At 46.4% G+C, this 25,059-nt stretch overlaps 1 protein-coding gene across 3 annotated transcripts in view; it reads left to right on the forward strand.

Moving 5' to 3' along the window:
- The window catches only part of LOC147906282 (uncharacterized), a 91,127-nt gene extending 66,589 nt beyond the window's left edge, over positions 1 to 24,538 (forward strand). Inside the window, exon 7 of one of the 3 annotated variants that reach the window (XM_087377706.1) lies at positions 24,488 to 24,538. In XM_087377706.1, coding sequence (XP_087233832.1) covers positions 24,488 to 24,511 — 24 coding nt within the window. In that variant the 3' untranslated portion in view covers positions 24,512 to 24,538. Of the gene's footprint in view, positions 1 to 17,301; positions 17,665 to 18,694; positions 19,287 to 24,487 lie in introns of those variants that run through there. The other 2 variants (XM_087377699.1, XM_087377712.1) reach the window with 2 other exon arrangements.
- Positions 24,539 to 25,059: the final 521 nt, after the last annotated feature.

A 25,059-nucleotide genomic window follows, 5' to 3' on the forward strand; every position in this document is an offset into this window, starting at 1 on the left:
CTCACGGTCACGACTAGCACGAGGGGCAAGTGGCTCCTGCTGGAAGAGGGTCCTGTAGAAGTCAGTGGCCAACCCCAGGACCTCCCCCGGGTCCGTAACAATGTGACCATCCGCTGTCCTGAGACTCCGTAGCTGATCACCTGCAGCTCTCTGGCCGTGTGTCCTGAAGAACTCCCTGCACATCCGGTCACCCTTCCGGGCCCAGAAGGAGAGAGAGGCGTGAAAGGAGAATTCGGAGCGACGCTGGAGGGTCTCCTCCAAGAGGGCTCTGGCTCGAAGGGCCTGGATCCGAAGCTCCTCCGAGCCCGGGGAAGATTGCTGAAGTCGCTGAATGGAGGCGAGGTCCCTCCGAAGAGCTCTCTCTCTGCCCCACCAATCCTGTCGAACCTGTAGGGCTGCGAGCTGGCAGATCTGGCTGGACTCCTGCAGAGCCTGCGCGACCGAGTCTACCAGATCCATGCCCTCCCCCCAGTCTCTGTCCCAAAGACTGCAAATGCTGCTACGGACGTCCGCCCTCGAGAAGATGGAATCGGGAATCCTGCATGATCGGGGGGGGAGAGTCTGGGCTGCCGAATCTAATGAGAGGAGCACAGGCGCATGGTCGGATAGTGTCGTCCCTGGAACAATGCCCGCCTGGCCACCTCTGCTGATGGCCCAATCGCTGACATAAAACCTATCAAGCCGCTCCAGGAGTCTGCCTCCTTCCCTGCGGAAGCCCCAAGAGAAGTCCAGGCTCCCGTGCCAACGCCGGAAGGACGGGTCTCTCCAACTGTCCCTCCCTCCTGTCGCGAAGATGAAAGAGTCCCAAGCTGACTGCTCTGCCTGAGCCATACCTGTGAACTCCGGATCTCTACCCTGCTGGTCCTCCAAGGTCTCCAGGTTGTTGAAGTCTCCTCCAACAATCCAGGAATCCATGTCTGGAAGAATCCCTGTAAGTGTCCTCCAGAAGGTGGCTCTGCATCTGAGGTCTGTGGGAGCATAAATGTTGAGGATTCCTATCTTGGATCCCTCCAAATTCAGGCCTACCCAAAGGGCTCGGCCTGGGATCAACGTGCCGTGACCGAAAACTGACTGAGCTAACTGCTCGCACACGGAGGTACAGACCCCCCCGCTCCTCCCCTGTGCGCCGATCGAAGGCTCCCAATAAGTGTAGGAGCGTCCAGGGAGAACCTTCCCGCAGCTACGGGCATGAGCCGCAGAAAGCTTGTGCTCCTGGAGCAGCAGTACATCCAATCGACCAATCACTGCAGGCTGAAGTTCCTGACGCAAAATGAGCTTCCTGGGACCACGGGTACTCGAAGAGTGAAACCCGTTCACATTCCAGGATACGAGGTGTAGGCTCATGGAGAGGGATGGGGGGCTGCGAATAGCTGTCTGCTCGCAGAAGAAGTCGAAGAAGAATCAGACAGATCGGAGTGGAGGCGCTGCCGCTTGTGAGAAGGTTTGGAGGGGGAGACGGGGTCGTCCTGCCTGTTCTTCAACACCTTCAGCAAAGGCGAGAGGCCTCTAGTGCCATGAACAAATGCTTTCTCGAGCCAGCTCGAGATCTCTGAAGCAGTCATCCCGTAGAAGGTTCGGAGTTTCTGTTGGGACCAAGCTCTGACATCCTGGGGAAGAGGCCATGCCAGGGGGGGTCTGAGGATCACGATCAATCGGAAACGTTTGGCAGCGCAACGCCACCGCAAGCGCACATCGCCCTCGGACCACTGAGTCTCGAGGAGCTGCCCACCGGACGGGCCTATCCAGGAGCAAATCTGGGCGTGTGTCTGCTCTCTGAGAGCCTCCCACACCGAGTCGTCTGTCCAGGTCTCGGTGCCATCGCTGAGGAACGTGAAGGCGAAGCTAGGGCCATCCCTGGGAGCCAAGGCACCAATCCTCCCATCCGCCCCTTTGCGGAGCATGAAGATACTAATGTCGAGACAAGCCGGGAAGGTCCCAAGGTCGGCCACATCCAGGTAGTCCCAGGGGCCAGATCTGTAAAAGTCTCGAGGGAGCTCTCTCTCCTGGAGCTGAGACCCAGCTGAGTCTGCCACTGAGGGGCTAGCGGGAAGGGAAACCTGCTCCACTGGTGGTACAGACACCGGGTGTCCTGCAAGCGGGGGAGGAGGGGGAGGAGGCTGCGGGATAGGCGACTCGGGCTCCACGGAGGCGACTGGCGGAGAAGGTGGAGGAGGTGGAGCGGAGGCTGCACTCGGCTGGGAAGGCGACGGTGCAGCTAACTCTGTAGGAGGGGCGAGGGGAGCAGGGGGGGGAGGGGGATGGGGATGCATCTGGAACTGGGGCTGAGAGGGAGGGGGAGGGGGAGGGGACTGAGGAAAAGGAGGCGGGGGCTGAAACTGCGGGGCGGGCGAAGGGGGGGGAAACTGGGGAAACCGGGGAGAAGGCGGGGGGGTGGGAGAGAGGAGGATCTGAGGCTGTGGAGGGCGGGCTGCCGTCGAAGAAGAGGCTCTCCCAGGTCCCTGGGGCATCTGCCTGTCAGGCCTGTGGAGTGCTGCTGCAGGAATGGTGACCTCTGCCTCCTTGCCTTTATCCGAAATCTTCTTATTCTTTCCTCTTTTCCTTCGAACCTCGGTCCAACCGCCCACTACCTCTGGCCCAGGCTCCGACTGCCTCGGCTCCTCCTGACGTGGCTGTCCGGGGGGGGGAGGTGGGGGCGGAGGGGGCGGGGGCGGGGAGGGTCGAGACGAGCTGGCAAAGCGTGGACAAGTAGCCGCCAAGTGCCCAAAGCCATGGCACCGCAGGCACTGACCTGGCTGTCCGGTGACTATCATGCTCTGGGTGATACTGCCGGCACCTGTAACGATCTCGATCACTGCAGGGAGAGTCGCAGGATCCGCCACAGCCACACGGACTCGGGGAGCTCCTGCCGTGGTCACCGCGTCGGCAAAGGTGTCGTGCATAACCCAGCCAAAATGGGAGCCCAAGTCCCTGACAATCGGCCGCAGCTCAGTAGCAAGCCCTGGAAAAACGAGTGTCACTGGGTGGCGAGGTATACGGAACCGAGTGTCGAAATCCGCTGCGCTGAAACCACGGTACCACGGGACTATCATGATGATCTTCCCATCCACCGATGTGGGGGAACCGGCAATCAGATTGCTCGCAGCTTTCTCACTGGAGAGTTTGAGCCAGAAGATGCCCCTTCCCATAAGGGCCACCTCCTCGATATGGCCATCCTCTAGCAAGAGAGTGGACTGGAGCCAGTCCCTGATGGTAGACCTGGAGGGGGAGTGTCCAATGACTCTACCGTAAACAGAGGTACGAGCAAAGTCACTGGCTACCTCCTGAACACGAGATGATTGTTGCTCTGTCAGGATAACGCGGTAGGCATCTGGAGAGGGAGGGTCCGACTGGGCCTCCGGATCCGGGCTGGGGGCCGCCATACCGCCAAGACTAACTGCAAGCTTCCGATGAAGAAAAACAGGCTGCCACCCAAGAAGAGATGAAGCGTCGGTGGAGCCTGGGGGTGAGGCGGCGAGGCGGGATGGAGCGGAGGGGGCGGCTGGAGCGGCGGCGAGGCGAGGATGGAGCGGAGGCGGGCGAGGCGAGGCGGGATGGAGCGGAGGCGGGCGAGGCGAGGCGAGGCGGGATGGAGCGGAGGGGGCGAGGCGAGGCGGGATGGAGCGGAGGCGGGCGAGGATGGAGCGGAGGCGGGCGAGGCGAGGCGGGATGGAGCGGAGGCGGGCGAGGCGAGGCGAGGCGGGCTGGAGCGGAGGCGGGCGAGGCGAGGCGGGATGGAGCGGAGGGGGGGGCTGGAGCGGCGGCGAGGGGGGGGGGGTTGGAGCGGGGGCGAGGGGCGGGTTGGAGCGAGGGGGCGGGATGAAGCGGAGGTAAGGGCGGGGATGGAGCGAGGGGGCGGGATGGAGCGAGGGGCGGCTGGAGCGAGGGGCGGAGGTGAGGCGAGGGGCGGAGGTGAGGCGAGGGGCGGGATGAGGCGAGGGGCGGAGGTGAGGCGAGGGGTAGCGGGGTGCCGGCGGGGGGGGAGGAGAGGGGACGGGGGTCGAGGGCGGACGGGAGGGGTGGAGGTGGACGCGGCGAGGGAGGGGGGGGGGGGAGCGAAGGGGAGGTAGGGGCTAACGGCGAGGGGGGGAGGGGAAGCTCGCAGGAGCTGCCATGAAGGGAGCGAAAAAAACACTGCTCACTATAATCCTGCTACATTAATTAAAGAGCTTTGACCAAGGGTCAAGGCGCTTTAATTATAGCCAAGTCTCTCCAACCGAAGTTGGCACATCTTGGTTAACCGGGGTTAACCCTCTTGGCGCATGCCAAGTCTTGTTGACTGAAGTCAACACTCTCTGACCGCAGTCAGGTTTACTTGACTGGAGTCAAGTATCTTTGACCGTAGTCAATCCTTTGACCATTAAAATAACTCTTTGACCATAATTAACACATATAAAACTCTTTAATTATGATCAAATAAATGGTCAACTGTACTTTGACTAAGGATATTTACATTGTGGTGACATCCCCTCGGCTTCTATTCAGTTGACCTCAACTGAAAAGCTTCCTTGTAAACATCCTTGTAAACATCCAAAAGCTGTGGATGATCGGATAACATGTCTTCGTCCATCCACTTGGCATCTAATGCCGTATAATTCTTGAATTTTACAAGATACCTGTAAAATTCCTTACCCTGAGGGCCTTTACGTACAGTATGGTACACAATTTGCTCTGGCTGAAGGACTTCCTCCAGCTCATCCACTTCTGGTGGATCTTCTGATACTGGTTCTGTAGGCTCTGGTCCCTCAAATTTCTTTAGAAGACTCACATGGAATGCATTGTGAATCCTCCAATGCTCTGGCAATGCTAATCTGTATGCAACCTCATTTATTCTCTCTGTAACCCTGAAAGGGCCATAGTATCTGGGAGATAACTTTGCATACACTTTCTGTTTGCCTTTAAACTTGCGGAGCCTAGCTTTTTCAAACCTCAAAAGTACCCAGTCCCCTTCCTTGAGATCTAGCTGTCTCCTATGTTTATCTGCAGCCCTTTTATGTTTCTCTTGAGACCTTTCAATTGCTGTCCGGACTTGGCTGTAAGCTGTCTGGAGGTCTCTTACAAACTGATCAGCTGCAAATATTTCATCTTTAGTCCTCAATATAGGTGGCAAAATCACCTTCCCATATATGACTTCAAAAGGGGCTTTCCCTGTAGAGCTATGTACTGTATTATTGTAAGCAAACTCTACTAATGGTAGGTACTTTTCCCAGTCTGAACTTTGGTCACCCACGTAGCATTTCAGCATATCCAAAATGGTAGAATTTGCTACTTCACTTTGACCATCTGTCTGGGGATGGAAAGAAGAAGAAAAATTCAGATTCGTCCCCATGTTATCAAATAAAGCTCTCCAGAATAGACTGGTCATTCTGGGATCTCGATCACTAACAATGGACTTAGGCATACCATGATGTTTAAAGATTTGTGCCATGAACAGCTTAGCCATATGATCTGCCTTTATGGTTTTGCGAACCGGAAGGAAATGAGCTTGCTTGCTGAATCTGTCTATGATAGTCCAGATCCCATCATTCCCTGACTTTGATCTCGGCAAATCAAAAATAAAGTCCATTGTAATACTTTCCCATGGTGCCTGAGGCACGGGAAGAGGCATAAGTAGGCCAGGTGCCTTCCGTCTATCATACTTCACTTTCTGACACGTAAGGCATTCCGTAACAAACTGATGTATATCTTTCCGCATTCCTGGCCAAGAGAAATATCTCTCCAGGGCTAGAGTTGTTGCTGTAATTCCTCTATGTCCAGCATAGGGAGGTGCATGGCATTCCCCCAAAATCTTTTTCCTCATCTCCTGGGTGATGCATAGGCAATCATCTTTCATTAAATACCCATCTTTCAGGGAATAGTGACTGGTGGATTGGCCTTCATGCATCTGCTGTAAAATTTCACCAAAATCAGAATCATGAGCATATTGTTCCCTCATGCCTTCCAGGTCCTGATGATAAGCAATAGTTACATTATTGACCTGGGGTCTTCGGGACAAGGCATCTGCCACTCTGTTCCGAATTCCTGGAGTATGGACAATCTGAAAATGATACATTGATAGCATGTTTGCCCATTTCATATGCTTCTCTGAAAGCTTGGTCTGAGTCAAAAAGTATTTCAGACTTTGGTGATCTGTTTTGACAGTAAAATCTGCACCCAAAAGATAATGTTTCCATGTATGGATGGCATGAATTACAGCCAATAACTCTTTCTCATAGATTCCTAAATATCTTTCCGCATCCCGAAGTCGTCTGCTTTCATAGGCTACTACATGACCATTCTGATGCAATGCAGCCCCAACACATTCTCCACAAGCATCGCAATCCACATCAAAACACTGATACAGATCCGGAACTACCAGAATAGGCTCTGTAGTCAACTTTTCCTTGAGTGTATTGAATGCTTTCTTCTGTGATAATCCCCATGTGAAGGCTGCATTTTTCTTAGTGAGGTCATGTAATGGAGCTGCGATATCAGCAAAATGTCTGATAAATCTTCTGTAGTAAGAACACAAGCCTAAAAAGCTTCGAACTTCATGCACAGTTTTCAGCTTTGGCCATTCCTGAATGGCACGGATCTTCGCTGGATCCATTTGTATCCCATTCTTGGATATTATATGCCCCAGATAGTGGATTTCTTCCAGGAAGAATTCACTTTTCTTGCTGTTTGCATAGAGCTGATGATTTCTCAGCTCTTGAAACACTATAGCAAGATGTTCTCTGTGCTCTTCCTCTGTCTTAGAAAAAACTAAGATATCATCAAAGAAAGTACCGGTAAAATGCCTGTACTTCCGGAAGATGCGATCCATCATTCTATTGAATGTGGCTGGAGCATTTGTCAACCCAAAAGGCATCACTAAGTATTCATACAACCCAAATGTTGTGCGGAATGCTGTCTTGTGCACATCCTGAGGTTGTATCCTCACTTGGTGGTAGCCACTCTTTAAGTCTATCCTGCTGAAAACTGAAGCTCCATTTAACTGATCCAGGACATCATCAATACGCGGAATAGGGAATCTATTCTTGATGGTCATTTTATTCAGTGCGCGATAGTCGACGCACATACGGAATGAACCATCTTTCTTCTGTACTAATAGTACAGGGGAACAAAAAGGAGACGAGCTGGGCTGAATCAACCCTTTGGACAGCAAGTCCTGTACCTGAGCCATAATCTCCTCTCTCTGAGTCGCACTGACTCTATAAGGGGGTCTGTTTGGTGGTTCACTACCAGGCATTAACTCTATCTGATGATCTTCTGGTCTCTCTGGGGGTAACTCCCCTGGCAAAACATCAGGAAAGCAATCTTTAAAGTTTACAAGAAACTGGAACTTATTTTTGTCTGCATCATTCATTTCAGCATGCATATCATTCTCTTTTTCTTTTACAAAAACCATGTACGCAGAAATTGCAGACTTTATTGCTTTACTGCATGAAACATCAGATACAATGGGGATAGTGTCCCCTTTATTCCTGGCAATTAAACGCTGATTTTTCCCCCTATGTACAAACTCCAACACTCTTTCAGGAAGAGTCAACTTCACTGCCTTGCGGTGAAACCAAGGCATCCCCAAAACTACATCATAGTGTTTCAGTGGAGAAATGAAGAAGTCTTCCTGATCCACATAACTCTGAACATGAAGACGGAGCTTCCCTATCAAGGGAGTAACTGGCACAGGGTTTCCACAAAACATTTGATCGGCATCCAAAGCTCTGCCTAACTCTTCCGTCTTTATTCCCAGCCTCAGGGCTAGATCCTCTGATATGAAATTATCAGTAGCCCCTGGATCAAATAAAATTAGCGCTTGCTGGTCTCTAACTTTGCCCCATGATAGCAGCAATTCTCGTTCTTCTTGGTTCAAAGCATGACCCAGTATATCAGGAATTCCCCCTGCCATTGGCTTTTGCGGTCCTCGTGGCTTCTCTGCCTCTTTTCCCTTCGATGTTGAAGGCTTTTCTGGGCACTGGGCAGCCACATGCCCCTCTTTACCACACCTGAAGCATTTCCCATCTCTACGGAATTCCGCTATCTGTTCAGGGGTGAATAGAGATTTGCCCTTATAAGTCTCTGAAAACTGAGTACCCCTTGGCTTCTGAGGCTGAAACCCTTTCTTTTCAGCCTTGGGGGACTCTTTCTTTTCTGATTTTAAAAAATCAGTTTTCTTTTTATCAGCACGTCCTGCATGCAAGGATGGCACTGTAGATGGATCTTGTAGCGGCACAAGACTCGCTACTGAGGCTGAATGCATAAGATCTTGAATATTCTTTGCCCCCAAAGCATTCACTACTGCCTGAATTCTTGGAGTGAGACCTGCTCTGTACTTCCTCATCTGGGTGCCTTTGGAGATCTTTTTGAACGGTGCAACCTGCAAATAAGCATCCCAAAACTTTTGGTTGTACCCATCCACTGTATCTCCTGCATCCATGTGCAAGCTGTCCCAATCTTGAAGAACATGGTCTCTAAACTGTTTAGGCATGAACTGCTGGTAGAAGGCTTTCTTGAAGCCCTTCCACTTCCTTGGGGCTGACCCATCTGTGGTCAGTGCACTCCACCATGCACTAGCCGTTGCTGTTAGGTGTAGACTGACCATTCTTAACTTGGAGGATTCTGAAAATTTCTCAGTACCGAATGCAGCATCAAACTGTCTGATAAACTGCAATGCTTTGTCTGTATGACCATACTGTCCATTGTAGGTCATAAACTTAACAGATTTTCCTCCCTCTTTAAATTCCCTGGTCGCTTTGGAAGACTTTCTCTTCCTAGACTTCTCGTGTTTCCTTCTTTTCCTGGATGGTTTATCTGATAAGGAAGAAGACCTGACAAAGTAATGCATAAACTGCCTGTGTGCACAGTGGCAACACAGATCCCAACGTACAAACACCGAAAAGAAGATCTTTTGAGCACTGTCAACGATGGACAGTTAGGGACCGAGTAAACTCTATGCGCCCTGGCCAAGCGTGGCTCAACTGAGATTTTCTAAGTGCCGTATACAAAATGTGACCTGCAAAGAAATGTCACTGATACACTGCGGAAAACGAGACCAATGTGGGCACCCTGGCTCCACACTGCCTCAAGGCATACACAGCATACACTTCCAGGCAAAAGCCCTTTGAAATTGTCACCCGAAAACTGAGATTTGCACTCAGCAAAAGCATAAAAGCCCTCTGCAAATTAAGGCATCTGACCTTCCCGAAAAATAACTGTGCAACTACCACACACTGTGGCACTAGTCACCTCAAGCACGAGGGACACGAGTGTACTTGCTGTACCTCAAACACACAGTTTTAGAACTGAAAAAATTCCGGGAATGCATCAAGAAAAAACCTCGTTGTACTTTTGTACCAACATATTACTTTTTGCTTGATCGAAGCCATGTGTCCATTCTTCTGTGCCAATGGAATGTGAACATGTTGATTAATGCATGGTTCTACTTGTTTATTTTGTATGAACCAGCATGGATGACATTATATTTCATGGGTTACCAACCTTGGCATGTAGCCATGAAATGGTACAATTGTAATCAGTAGAACTTGCACCATTGAGGTTAGGAAGGGTTGGTGTCTTCGTCTTTTTGTTCCAAAATGGACTATCCATTGGAAGTGCTAGGTGTTAAGGGGATTCTAGGCACCACACTTAGGACAAACATAGAGTAATACTGTGGTCTTGGTCGAAGCTCCTAGCACTAGCATTAGGGAAATTTGGAGCTCATTTTGGGGCCCTCTAAGGACTTCCCTTCAGAATATTCTCTCAAAAAATGGGGGCATGGATAATTTTTTGCAGATTAGGTCAAAACTTGTCGGACTTGGTAGTCTCTTTGAGGGCTTTCCAATGATATATACCATGATGGGGTTTGGACATGGGAATGGAAAGATACATGGAAGATTCCTTTCTTATAGGAGAATATTCACATTACATTCCTTTCTGATAGGAGAAGTCGAATTCGAGGTAGACGGTGATGGACTAGGAGATCAGTGATGATGCCTCGATCTCTTTTTTCTATGGGACCGTCTCTTATGAGATCTATGAGATCTCTCTCTGTCAGGCTGTACACGAGAGTGTGCCTCTGGCATTGGCACGTCATATACTGGATTAGGCATAGCTTCTGCTGGAAACAAATGCTGAGCCCTGGGATCCCTTTTTAGATTTTCCAGCTCTTGTATACGAGTGCATACCATCTGTTCAAATTCTTGTTGAGTTTGCGGCACATTTCTCTGTCCTGGATGTACATCCCTATCTTGTGAATCCCACTGGATAGGTGATTGATCCATATTCTGAGATCTGCAGATTTCTCACACAGTGTGGGTAACTGATGCACACTACCTTTGCTTTTCCAACAAAAAAAGTACCTCAACAAGAGGTGTTTTGCATTTACAATCTATGCCAGTACTGGCTGTCAGTTCAAGGCATATACCCACACAATTGCCAAAGCATCAACAATATATATTCCCCTTTTCTGGCTGCTGCAGATGGCTTCAAAAGGCATCTGTTTCCCCTTCTCTGTGCGCAAAGGCATGCATCTCTTTTATTTCTGCAAAACTCTGATTTTCTCTGTTTTCTGCTGATTCTCTGACAGTAAAATGATTACCAGATAGGGGGATATTGATGGCAAAAACTGTCTCTGTAACTCTTTTTTTTTTTGGTGAACAGTGACCAGATGGGTAACTACTGGTTACATTAACCAGATCAGTCCTGTTCTGGTCTGGTTAGATGTCTGTAACTTGGCCACTAACTGAACCAAACTGGTTAACTGCACCAGTCCAGTCTGGTTAGGCTGTCCTCTGACCAAATCCCTAACCAGGGTCAGCTAACTGCAGTTAGCTTGAACAAGGTCACACTAACCACAGGTCTGCCAGCCTGGCTGCCACGTGTCAGTGTGCCACGTCAGCTCTGAGCTGGATGCCACATCATCTGCCACCTGGCTAGGCGCCACGTCAGCGCAGTACTTGTGTCTGCCATGTCATAAAAAACCACATCAGCCTAAGGTTTCCAGACCTTGGCTGGTGGTCAGTGTCGCGCATCGCGCCGACGCCTTCTGCGTGTCTGAATGAAGGTCCATCAGCCTTCCCCGTCCGGCGACGTCTTCCAAACACTCGTCCTTTGTCTCACTGGAGCGCATAAACTTGCTGCAGGCAGGAGAAAAAGGCAAAGCGCTCTTTTGATGGCTTTCCAAATAACGACGAACACACAAGAAGGAAGAGATCGCCCGCGTAAAGCCAATACGATCCTCCTCCCGACCGAGATATCTGCTTTGGGTGTCCTGCACACAGCCCGTGCAACAGAAGTCCAAGAAACCGAAAATGACAAGCACCGATGCTTCTCCGTCTTGCGATGCCAAACCATTATCGGCTGGCCAAACTATTCATGGAGTAGTCGATGGTTCGTTCGGTGCAGGGTCACCTTGTCTTTGGTTTGGGTTACACAGATAACCCCACGCGGAAAACAAGAGCGTTGCCACCAGTGCATTCACACGTGATAACGCTACCCCTCCTGCTCTTGGATCGTCACGCTCTAAAAAGAGCGATGAAAATTCGGCTCTGATACCAATAAAACCAGACTGACTGTGAAAGATAGCTATAGAACAGGATTTATGTTCTCAAAAACTCTCCCTCACTCCCTCTCTCTGGAGATGCACTAGGGCCCAGGACAAATTGTTGGGCTGGACCCCCCCGAAGGTCTTTATTCATTTCAGAAATTCAATACAGAAGTTCAGCTTAAAGCTGTCTCGTAAGTCTCTCTCTCAAAACGTGAAAAATCCCTCTTTTACAAGAGCTTCAAGCCCCATTCAAATTGGCAACATGCCACTTGTCTAAAATCTAAAGTAAATCCTATTACAAGCCACTAAGGGCCATTCTGGAGTCTTCAAAACCCTCGGTCACACGAACCGCTTCCTAGATGCTTGTCAGGCTCCCATTTCGCTTAGGAAAAATAATCCTTGCTAGTACCTGCAACAATTAATTAAAGCGCACCACCATGGTACCCATTAATTGTTAGCGCTTTGCATGCAAATAACACACTGTGGACTAATCCTAGTCACGGTGGGCGTCCCCACTAAACACATGTGCACTTCTAAACAAATATATATATATACAGAGAAAAAATATATATATATATATTTTCTCTGGTTGACTGGGATCAACACTCTTGATTATAATTAAAGAGCTTTGACCAAGGGTCAAGGCGCTTTAATTATAGCCAAGTCTCTCCAACCGAAGTTGGCACATCTTGGTTAACCGGGGTTAACCCTCTTGGCGCATGCCAAGTCTTGTTGACCGAAGTCAACACTCTCTGACCGCAGTCAGGTTTACTTGACTGGAGTCAAGTATCTTTGACCGTAGTCAATCCTTTGACCATTAAAATAACTCTTTGACCATAATTAACACATATAAAACTCTTTAATTATGATCTAATAAATGGTCAACTGTACTTTGACTAAGGATATTTACATTGTGGTGACATATTCATAGCCCAAAGACTACACATTGGCAAGCTGTAAAACACATCTTCCATTATTTGCAAGGCACAAAGTCTTATGGCTTGATGTTTACCAGGGGGGGTGACTTGTAGATGCATGCTTATAGTGATTTAGATTGGGATGGAGACTATGATACCAGGCAGTCCACTAGTGGTAATTGTTTCTTTTTGGGCAAAGCTTGCATTTCTTAGCTGAGCAAGAAGCAATCTACAGTGGCTACTTCCTCATGTGAAGCTGAGTACAGGGCAGCTTTCACAGCGACAATTGAATGTGTTTGGCTGTGTCGTTTGCTTGCTGATCTTTGTCTCTTATTGGGGGTCCTCCAATTCTTACTAATAGTCAGAGTATTATAGCAGTGGCAAAGAATCCTGTGTTTCATGCTTGCACGAAGCACATAGAGATTCATTATCATTATGTCAGAGAGAAGTTGCAGACATCTTCACCAAAGTACTTCCACGTGAGAAGTTTGAGGCATTTCGTAGTGTCCTAAACTTAACTCCTTTTGGTGATTGATCACTACCTTGTACAACATATTGGCACTGCAGGGGGGGTGTTAGAATTATTATTATATTCTAAGTAGTGGCCAATGTATTGTAATAAGTAGGTAAGGGGCACTTTTCCCTCATTGAGGTTTTTTCCCTAACCACAGTCCAACCCCTAACTACGGTTAGTGGATAGGATAGGGTTTTCTCATTTAGACAAAACCCCTCACTTCAGTCTTGTACTTCACTCATTCGATTCAGTTGTTCAGCTTCTACTCTTGCTCTCTACTCTCCATTGTTTAGAGGTACTTCTCATTACATGAAGTGGTCTAGATGGGATAGAGGTCTCGCTTCCTCTATAGGCTCTTTTAAGGATTTCAAAAAACTTTTAGATGGTCATACACTCCAATTAGCAAATGACCTCAGAGGAAGTGCAAGGAGAGTTCAGCAGAGTAATGTTGTCATACATTGGATGGAGTTGATACAGATCATAGGCCTCATCATTGCTCTACTTGGTTTGGGGATTTTTATGAGGTCAAGTATCCCATTACAAGTCATAGGACTACGATGAGGCTCAGATGGGGATGCCTTGGTTTTTTATATTCACTTTGGGGGGGTAGATTGTCTTGGTTTAGAGATGAGGATATCCTTACAAATGCTGTTTCACAGTTTATTAGGGTTCTAGGATATGTGGGGCAATGTTCATTGGCCTCAGGATGGTATCTAGACCCTAACTCGGATCACATTCCCTTGGGTGCATGGAGGATGGTGTCTCCATAAAATATTTGCAGTGGGATCCAAGGTGTAGGAATGGATTGATTTAGGGCATCAAAAAGATAATCCCCTTCTTCCGCTACTCATGGTTAGTAATGTGAGGAAATTTCAGCTCAGCCTTAGAGGTTGGAAGCCAAATAGAGCTCCTCATTGGAAGAAATTTCAGATTGCTACCGATCACACTTTATTGCCTCTCTGTTTTTCATGATCTTGGGTTTGGTGGCTTGGCTCTCTCTTTTAGTACTTCATGTCTTTTGTGAGAGGCATGACTCTTCTTGGGCTCTTACAGCTCGGCGACATTTAGTTGGTCATGTTCTCTCTGTAATGTTCCCGGATCTCCTTACAGACCTACACATGTCGCGGTGGATACTTTGTAGCAGATTTTGGCGAGCATTTCAGCGTGGCATGTTTGGAGATCTAGATGCACAGAGGCTTTGGATAGGTCCCAAGTCCACCCTTCACACACATAGGCTAGTATTTGGATACATGCTGTACACACTTTGATAGCCAGTTGGGATGCATGGGTCTTCTTGGGTGGATTTTTCCATAGAGGATGGTTTTCCTCAGTTGAGTGGCTCCTCGTTTATTCGGAGTCCACCTCAAGGCTGAGGTGGCACTTCAGCCTCAACCTTGGTGCTTTTCTACCTAGCACACTTTTGGCCCACTTGGGGTGTTTTGTTTCTCACCTTGCATGATGTGTTTGTGCCATGAGCATTGCTCTTGTTGGTTTCTTCTATACTTAAAAGAGAAGTCTTTTCATTGAAGAAGAAGAGAGTATTTAATGTCATTGCCGATCCAAAAGGCCAAATACAACTATAGCCGTTAGGGGGGAGCACAAGCTGAATGAAGATGGAGAGAGGCATATTGCTCCTTTGCTCCTTTCTAGGCAGAGGATGGAGGCTGAGGCTGAGGAGGTGTAAGCTGTCGAAGGCTCATCTGTTGGGTGAGGTTTGATATATAAATGTGGGGCATCTAACTCCTTATATAGCTTTTAGGGCTGGAAATCAGCTGATTGGTTTGTGGGCTAGTTGACTGGCACAAACTCCACCGACTTGTTGATGTCACCTGACCCTGCTACCAACGTAAACAATGTAGCCTGTATGGCTGCTGTCCTTAGCTGCCAACAGAGAGAAGGGGGGTGGGGGCAAGCAAGGTGGCCTTGCCATTCCCATGGCATCACCATCCATTGACATTGGAATTACGGAAGACATGTCGCCTTCTTGTAAGCTGAAAGGAGGTGAGGGTAACCTGATAGAAAATCTCATCGACCCATGGTGCTTTTCTCAACCTGGAGTGTCGGGACTTTACAAATTAGTGCACAGAGATGGCAGCGGTTGCATGTGCCCTTCTTGAATCGATGGAGAAGAGATAACAAGTTGTGAACAAAATGTAGGCATATGTGCACAACTCTCTTTGCACTTCTAATTTTTTTAACAGAGAAAAGGAGCTTCTATCAATGTTTGAAATAACCACCATACAAATCAGCAAAAAACAAAGAAGGTGTTGATCATGGGAAAAAGGAAAGAAAACTGATTGCTGCCTTGAAAGGGCCAGCCTGTTTCCTGAGCTCCCAGCATACTGCGTATGGAATCTTTGGAACATGGTGGCCTCCTCAATGACACCTCTGAGGAGGATGCGATCTAGAGTCGCCTGATTTGCTCGGAAGCCTGCCTGTTCATCGGCTTTGATTCCGTGGAGCTCTATGAATTGGCTAATTTGTGTGTTGAGCACTGGTGCATAGATCTTGTAGACGACATGCCTAATCATAATGGACAATAGTTTTACGGGCTTTTGGGATCCCCTGTTGCAATTTTGGCAAAATTCCTGATAAACCTTCTTTAAAAACTGATAAAGCTCACAAAAGACCTGAATGGGAGTGATGTTGTTAAGAGTCGAGGTACGGGGAAACCGTTGCAAACCACTTTGTTAAAAAGCTTTGCTAAGATCGAGGCCATACCATTTAGGCTTTCCATATGCAATGTATTGAATATATAGTCCCTCATGATCTGTCCATTTACGCTTATGCTGTTGGTGTGTTCTATATGTCTCCCAAGATGAGTCTGACATCTCCGTATTCCTATCTATAACACCGCCTCATAGTTTTGCTTGGTGCATCATCTCTCACCATATTCTAAAGCTCATCTTCCTCCTCCTTATCATCCTCATAATCTTGCAGCATGTTCTTCACCCTTGTAAAACCAACGGGACTGGGTCTTCTTTCCTTCCTCTTAAGATGATCTATAAGTACTTTTCCATCCACATTCTTTTTTTGCAAAGAATTTCCATCCACATTCTTGGCCATTGGCTTCTCCTTGGTTATTTTCTTTCCCCATTTCTCTCGGTTTGATTTCTCCTATGAGTCCTGAAGTGCATTATTTATGGCTGAAAACTTTTTCTTTAAATCTGTCTCTATCTTAGCTTTGAAAGAGTCAAAAAGCAAAGAGCTATCCGGTGCTATCTCGTCTTCAACGGGCTCTCTTCCGGTCTTTGACGTCACGGGAATCTCCTCCTCCGAGTGAATCGGTTGCATCCCATCAACATGCTTCTCTATCTTTCATTTGGTTGTCAGAGTTACTTTCTTTGTTGTTCCCCCCTTTATTCTCATGGTATTCACCATGTTGAAGCTTCGGGTAGACAGAGACTCTCACTCAATCTCACAAACACCTACACAGGAATTCTTAAGATGACCTAAGTCTATGTTCTAATATTATAGCTCTTAAACTAGAAAGGAAACCACGCTCTGATACTCGTCAAAGTCGTGCTTATGTGGAAGCAATACCACAAGCAGTGAGGGATAGTCTCCAAGACACAATCGGAGCAACAATGGCACTGCCCCTCCACTCGCATCTGCTCCAACCACGGTCCGATGGGCAAGCCTCCGTGGGCGGCCAGCTAGAAGAAGTATGAAATCTTCCTCGGCCGCAAGCTGGACCACAACCGCGTCCAAAACCTGAAGCAAACATCCCGGGGCACTCTCTGGGTCACCCAATGCCTCTCCCTCAAGGGGTCCACCTCGACGAGTCCATCTGAAGTCTCCTGTGAATCCGTGTGGTGTAGAAAAAGAAGGGCACCTCATCCACCGGCTCAGCTAGGCCGCCCCTGGATCTCCCTCAGGGGTCTACCCTCCCACAGCCAAAGGCACCATCTAGAGGCGTCCTGCTCTAACCAATGAATCCCATCAAGACTCCCATCCATCTTGGGGTCTCTCTCAGTGAGTGGCTGAAGTAGGCCTCCAGGTCCTACACGGAAGAAGTCGGGGTGCGTGCTGCCTTGCTGCATCAACATCCTCAAGGGAACACTAGTACGGGAAAACTGCCCCAACCATCTGTTGTCTCTCTAAACGTGAAGTCCTTCCCACCAGGACTCAAGAATAGCTAAGTCAATCTTGCCCATCCGTTGCCCTGCCCCTCGCAGATGCGCTAGGGCGTCAAGCCTCGCCTCTGCCTCCCCTATGGAGATTGGTTAAAACGTCTTAAAGTGTATTCAAGCTGCTCAAATATTGCTTTGGTCTCTAAGTAAATCTACATCTGAATAGCCGATACACAAGAGGCTAGCAGCAACTGAGATGATCCACTCATGGAGGATGAGGATTGAATGCACATCCAAGAAGGGCAATGGCATGGAGAAATTGATATTTGGATTACAGCAACTCGGCTCAGCGACTTCAAATGTAACTGGGAGGATCAGTCAGCCTACAAGAAGCTCTGATTGTACTCCAATGAGGAGTTCATCCAGTCTTTTAGTGAATGCAACCATGAAAGATCACGAGCTTCTTGCTTTAAGTATAATTTAAATCTCAAATCTAAATTGCAAGAAGTATCACATAGATACTAATACTTTTTCTTATTAGTGATATACATCAATGGGTACAATTTTCAGTTGCTTCATGCTCAGGATACTGACTCGTCTCATTTGTAAAGGTTATTCAAGTATCTCTAGTGTGAAAACTCTTAGTTCTCAAAATTATGCCCTTGCACACTCCCTTGCACTTATCCATCTTAAACGTCTTATAACTTCTATTTGCAAGATTGTTGACGGTCTTTCTTCCTCTCCTTGGGTTTACCTATAATCTCGTTCCAACTCAATGTAGATGGGTGCTCAACCTATTAGAAAGATGCTCACTCTTTCAATCCTAAGGTTTCTTTGCAAGGTTACATACTCCATGAGGAGTGCATAAATAGATGCCAAAAATGAATTCTAACAAATGGGGTTTTGTGTTGTATGGGTAAACCACATGAAGACAGTGATAAGTTACTCAAGTGGAGTGCAAGTAAATGCAGAGATACAACACATGTCAATCTCATTACAACTCACACTTTACCCCTATATATTCTTAGTCTGGGTTGATATGAAAGTTTTTATGCTTGTATATAGGATAAATCAATGCCCTCTATAGGCCTTTAAGTAGGGCAAAAGGCAGTCTCCACAGGCATATTTTACTACTATGTATGTCCCAGTCCCTTTTCCAAGTGGCACTTCAATACGGTGGGCTCTACAGCTTACGACCGAATGGGCAGGCCCCAACAGTGGAGCAGCACGTTTTGTGGATTTTGTGACCTTGGCTATGGTGCTTGCCGTTGTACTGCATCAGAATGACAGCTACGGGCAAACTGGCATGCACACTTTTCCCAAATACTTGGAGGTGGCAGGTTTTCTACTACATGATTTCAGTCCTTGTTTCCAAGTTTGAACCTGGTAATGTAATTCAGCCAGGATAGGGGCCCTACTGTCTTTTGTTCTCAGTTTTATTTTTCCGTCTCCCTCTTTCGCTTGGGGGGCTTCAGCAAAATAAATTTCCAGTGACTGCAGTAAATGCATAGTAGACCCTTTTGCTCGGGGGGCTTCTGTAAAAAAAGATACCGGTGACTGCAGTAAATGCATACTAGATTGGCCAAATTATATATAGCTGAGAGAGAGAGAGAGAGAGAGAGAGAGAGAGAGAGAGAGACTCTCACATTATTTTGTTGATGTTTAGAAATCAGAACAGTTATTGAAAACTCTGCAGCGACTTCGTGAAGAGGCCAAGTCAATGGCTGCGAGTCTTGATTACATTCGTTATGGTCAAATCTCCTGAGTTGAGGCTGGTTCATTTCAGACCTTTCTATTTCCATGTCTATAGAGCAACATCTTGGGAGAGTGATGGATACTTAGTGCTGTTGGGAGGTTACTGAGCTTAGAATCATGTTCCTTTAGTTTGTACATCATTTGTCTCTTTAATATGGACCCTGGGGTCTGCCTTTATGCCAGTGCTACTATTTATCGGTCTCATAAGTTCTCCCATGTATTATATATTGACTTTGAGAAATTGAGCACTCTGAAGCATCCCTTTTGCTTCACAGGAAAATGAGGGAAAAATCAACACGATGTTGTGTAAGAAAAATCCATTTGTGATGGGTGACCTCATTTCTCATGTTGCTGGTGGTTGCTGCTTTAAAGTCTTTGCTGCACATATTTAACATTTCCTCTCTCCCCCACAAGAAGAAGACCTCTCACTGTACATGCTGCCAAACCTTGACCAAAGTCGCCTTTGTCCTCTCGAGCAAGAACAGGTGGCTTAGAAGGGTCATCTTTTGATGTTGTACGGCCGAATCCCTTCTTTAATCATACACTTAAGCACTGATATTCTTTATTCTGTCTTGTTTTCAAGACCAATCACCGATACTTAAAGGCTTGGTAGGCTATTTGGCATGGTGTATGCTTAAGACAGTCGTAGAATCAAGCATGGAAAAGGTTGGGCACTCTAAATTGTAGTAGATGTTCTGAAGAAGGAAACGTGGGGAGCTACACAGGAGTCACAGACAGTCCTGAGTAACTGTTGTCTTCCCCAAGATATATGGCAAATCAATAACCAGGCAAGGTATGAAAGAAATCTCTAGAACAGACTTGAATCATTGAGTCTCAGAGAGGTGAACATCCATGAAACCTTTGTGTTTATATATTTTCCTGAAGTCTTGCAACTGAGCTGAGTTTCAGGTCGTGCACAATCCTTTAGCATGGGGATTCTGCTCATGATCTTATGACCTAGTAAGGGTTCCTAGGTTTGTAGAAACTCTTCTTATTCAACAACTATGTCAAGCATGTGGACATAAATTATGTAGAGCATGTGAAACCTTTGCAGCCCCACCTACACTTTTGACTATAGATGACAAAGAATCCACCAGGGTTGTGCTGCCTGTGGCTTTGGTATCGACACAGAAGAATTCGTTGCTTTGTGTATGCATGCGTGTTGACATCCATACCACTAGTTCTATTTTGCAAACTTGTGTTTAGAAGAATCACACTGCAGGTTGGCGAGCTGCTCGGAAAAAATCCCTGCTGTAGTAAAATGTATGGTATTGGGGTCGTCAACTCGTATGTATGCCTCACTCCTTATTTTACTCTACTGTTAAGCATCTCTCTTATTTGGGGGTAAAGAACTATTTCATTAAGAAGAATGTCCCATAGTGGAACAATTGCTACTCATTAACTAGAAACATTGATAAAGCAATTTCAATTGGGCCAAAGAAAGGTCTCCGTGAGAATGCACATCTTGGAGAGTTCAATGTCGAAATTAACGAATGAAATGGTAAACTTCTACCAAAGAATGCTTGTATTGTCGAATGTTACGGGCATAATATAATGGCCATAGAGCCTAATCGGGATTGTTTGGCAAAAGTAGAGCCAGGAAAACATGCATGAAGATCCGTCAACTTGAAAAGAAAGTCACAAGCGGTAGGACAGGCCCAAAAAAGACGTGGCACAATTTCTATCGGGTGCGAACAAATAGTGTTGATTGAGGAATTGATATGTCAATAAAGATCTACCGAGCCCATACCAAGCAGCGTCACAAGAAAATCCATTGTTTGAGAGAAAGCTTACTACTCCAGATGTGTCAAAGACAAGCCTTCTACCAAGCAAGAGGCTTGTCAAGATGCCAAAAAAAATTGTTGTGGTGTTGGATCCATGGCTTTCAAAGCAAGAGATTATAAGCCTTCACGGTACAGAGATCCACAAATGAAAAAGGGGTGCAGTCTGGAACTGCGGATCAAACTTTCAATCTAATGAAGGAAGGGGTTCTAAGGGGGGGGAGTCTCGAGAGGCTCATCCATCATATGGTCACAATTTTGAAGTGCTTGAGGGGAGGGTCCTTTGGTGTACATGACGAAGAAGCCAAGTTATTGGATGGGGATATGGTTGCAATTTTGAGACCAAAGCATGGCAAGTCACAACCATGAAGTCCCAATGGACAAGGTCAAGCTGGAGTTAGAGAAGTTGCTGGAGAGGGGTGTCTATCCAATGGGTTCTAGGTAAAGTTCCTAGGTAAAGGGTTCAGAATCTACCCATAATGACCTACTTGGTTGGTCATTTGCATTTGCTAGAGCTCTAGTTCTGGGGGTCCCTTGGAGTCGTTCTTTTAGTGTCAACACTTTCCTTTATCATGAATGTGTAATGTGCGTCGAATTGCTCAACCTTCCCTTGTGGCTGGGTGATGCTCTTGAGCATCTTGTATGAGGTGTTGCTTATATCCTAGGTTGCATGAACCTCATTTGGGGGAAAAAAAGCATTGGATTCTTTGAGATAGGCTATTCCTAAACATATGGATGCCAAAGTTGCAAGTGGTTTGGTGTTTTTACTCATATGTGGGCGCTACATTGAAAATTGCAATGGATTAGGGTTTGCATGTTGTTGAGATGGTCGTTATGCTCGACCAAGAGATCCCCAATAAGATCAGAGGTCAAGGGCTAGTTGTTGGGGAGGGACAACAATGGTTGCGAATTCAGAGTAGGTTTGGGTGGTGGCGCAGTGGATGTTGAGGGTTAGAAAGTGTTTTGTAAGAAATGAAAAGCCTTGGCCACGACTCTCAGGCAGTCTTGGTGTCAAACTCTGTGGAGAACAGGCGAGGTAATGCTAAGATCGACTCAAATGAGGAATGTTACACTTCATAGAGGGTGGTTGTTGTGGTATGTACCCCATCAAGGGCTTGTTAGTAGCCATGGATAAAGTTCTACTAGATGCCAATTATAAGCAACAGACTCTTGAGGAGAAGAATCCACATAAGAGGTCCCTCATGGAGGTTCATGTCCCTAATGATCCTCGATTGGCAAGCTAAATGCCAATGAGACTTAAAGATGCAGCTCTAGTATCAATAAAATCACTTTTAAGTTTTTCAAGGATGCCTATAAGCATCGGCCCAGTACAGGTATGAGTAAGGACCTTCGAGTGGGAAAGTTAGTCCCTGTTTATCTGTGTGGGTCTCTTGGAGCTTAGGAGGTCGCTATGATGGAGTTAAACAAAAGAGGTGCATTGTGATTTGAATCTAGGGATATTCTTCTGCATGAAGCAAGGTGTGGTGAAGATGATGTGTTTTGATAGAAGTTTAGATAGTTGGGGTTTGAGGTGTTTTTCAATTGCCAAAGGAGAGGGAAAGGAGGCACGACGGTTGTGGTAAAGGGCATATGAGGGGTAGAGAACCTTTTAGGGATAGTGAAGGGGATGTCCTTGCTATGGAGTTGTTGGTTTTTGGTTTATGTTCAATATGTTAAGTGCATGTATGCCCCTAATAGACACACCCCCCCCTAACGTAGGCTTGAGACGAAAATTGACGTGTAGATTAGCAGAAGCTGCGTGAATACCTATGGAGAAGATTTCAGAATGGGGAGCTTCTTGGAGAAGCTTCTGCTCTCCAAAATGTTCTTTAGCCTGGCATAAAGACCAAGGCAGGTTAAAGGGAGGAAGGCAGAGGAGAAGGGGGGCCGATGAAAGGATTCTTAGTACTGCGATGAGCAACCTCTCTATGCCTCCAAATGTGATACGGTGAAAGGGGAGGGAGAGGGGAAGCCTGAGCGGAGGACACACGGGAGGAACCGGGGAAGAAGGGAGTGAATTAACATAGGGAGAGAATTAACGGAGGAGAAGGGAGCGGAGGGAGTGAATCAACAGAGCAAATTAAGAGTAGGCGATAGGTTAATTGACATCGAAGGGGGAGGTGAGTATTTAATTAATTGTTTTAGGAGAGGAAGTGAATACGTCGTCGATTAATGAGCAGCATGGTTTCTTGAAGGTAAAAATGGTGAGAGTGAGCTGGATTCTAGGAGGTGACTCAATTATGATAGAGAGGGTCAACGGTAGGTTTCATCTTGCTCTGAGTTGCAGGCTTAGGTGGATCTTTGTCTTTCTTGGGATCTAGTGGATTGTTCTCATCTAGTTCAAGATTTAGTGGTTTTCATGGAGATATAGATGTAAAGGTTAGGACTTATGGGCGGTGATATAGTGGATTTCATGTCTTTCTTGGAATCTACAGGATTCTGTTGGGCTAGTTTAGGATTTTGTGGTTTTTATGGACCAATAGATGTAAACGTTGGGACTTTTGTCAGGGGAGAATCAATTGGGTGTATGTAGAGTGGTGGATGAGACTCGAGAGTAGCCTCAAGGAGGAAAATATATCTTCTCGTTGGGCCTCTCTGATCACCTCTCATTTATTTGGGGGATCTCTCTCCCATTGTTGAGCGGGAGGCCACATGATATCCCTTTAAAGTTTGACAATAGGCATTGTAAGAGCAAGGAGTTCCATGGCGAGATTGCTAAGATATAGCTAGATTGTCAGTCTCATGTTGAGGACCCTTGTCATTGATGGGATGTGGCTTAGCATAAATAGTATAGAGCTTAGAAGGTGGGTCAATTGTGTAGGGTCAAGAAATTGGTGTATGTGTCTTTGAAACTAGGCCTGAATGACTAGAGTATGGCTATGGTAGCAAAAGCATTGGAGGACGCCTTGGGGTCTTGAGAGCTAGAGAAAGCTCAGAATGCGAGTTGAAGAGAAAACAACTTTGGCAAGTAGCGGGTTACTGTTCCTCTCACATATTATTTCAGCCTTTGAAGCAAAAGCGTGCTAAGGAATCGATTAATAGAGTGATGGATAAAAAGGGCAAGTTGGTACTGAGTTTTGGCACATTGCGAATGTCTTTAGGAAAGAGCTAGGGTGGATCAGGCCTGCCATTGATGCATGAAACAATAAAGTTTAGGGTGCTTTAGATGCAGTGGAATGCAGAGCCTGCAAGGCTCAACGGATATCAAGGCCCTTGTCAACAAAAAATGAACTATGGGAAACATTAGATGCTATGGAAAAGAAAAATTCACTAGGGGCTAATGGATTGATGGTGGATGGACAATGCAATGGTCCTTAGAGGGGGCAACATATTAGAAGGGCCTTTCCAAAGATGTAATGTTGGTTTAATGAAACTATTCCCAAAGCACTGTTGTAGGCTGAAAGTGGATGCTTGGCAACCCATCACCATGGTGAACATGTCCAATAAGGTGCTCGTTAAAGCATTAGCTTCGCAAATTAGGGAAATTTATATGATTATAATAAACAAAGAGCAGACTAGTTTCATAAGAGGGGCTCCTTTTTTTTAAATATCTTGAATGTCACAGACTTCCCTGGATTATGTCTGCACATTTGGCCAAAGATGTATATTGTTTGCCTTTGACTTGGATGAAGCATATGATAAACTTAGGTAGCATGTTACTAGCATTGGCATATGATAAACTTCGGCGACATGTTACTAATGTTATATGTAGATATTAGGGAGGCCTTTGTAGAAATGGTGGAATCTTTGTTTCGAAGTTCCTTAGCTATCCTATGCTTACATGTGGTCTGTTGTGCGGTTGACGATGACTTTGAGGATGAAGAAGGTGGATTTGGATGTAGATGAAGCTGGGTGTTTTTGGATGCCTTGATGCAGCACATATGTAGACCATCATGATGCTATCTTTGATGCTCTTCTGGTAGGCAATAATTTGCTTTAAACTGTGAGGATGACAATGCAAAAACTGTAAACTATGAGGATCAAATGCAGAAGGTCTAGAATTTTACCATCTCCTATGTGCAAGGACCAAGGTTCTGAACTCCGAGACACAAAAGGATGCTTGGAGGAACTCAATCATGCTCTTATATAGCTAGGGGCTATTGATATTAAATTTTTAGGATAGGACATGTATCCGTTATTTTCAACAAACCCGTTGCTCTATTGTATTAACATCTAGTTTAGGCCATTAAGTTTGCAATGGATCTAGTCAAAGGTGCATGCGAGAAACAAATTCAAGCTCTTGCCAAAATGCATGACTTCTTTTACAATAAAAATTAACTATGTACCATCATTGTATCAATGTTCATTCCTCTATTTATACCTTTTTGTTAACTTGCCTAGTTGTGAGTGATAAAGTCTAATAGAGTACTTCAATCACAACTAAATTCACCACATCAATCACAATGAAATACTTGATTAATTTTTTGTGGGAAACAATCACAATGAACTACTTATGAGTTATCTCAGGGGGTCACTCATAAACATGTAAGTGTAG

The sequence above is a fragment of the Dipteris shenzhenensis genome, chromosome 1, assembly GCF_047967505.1.
Source record: "Dipteris shenzhenensis isolate YYH24624 ecotype China chromosome 1, Dip_SZ_1.0, whole genome shotgun sequence".
In the NCBI taxonomy this organism is placed as follows: domain Eukaryota; kingdom Viridiplantae; phylum Streptophyta; class Polypodiopsida; order Gleicheniales; family Dipteridaceae; genus Dipteris; species Dipteris shenzhenensis.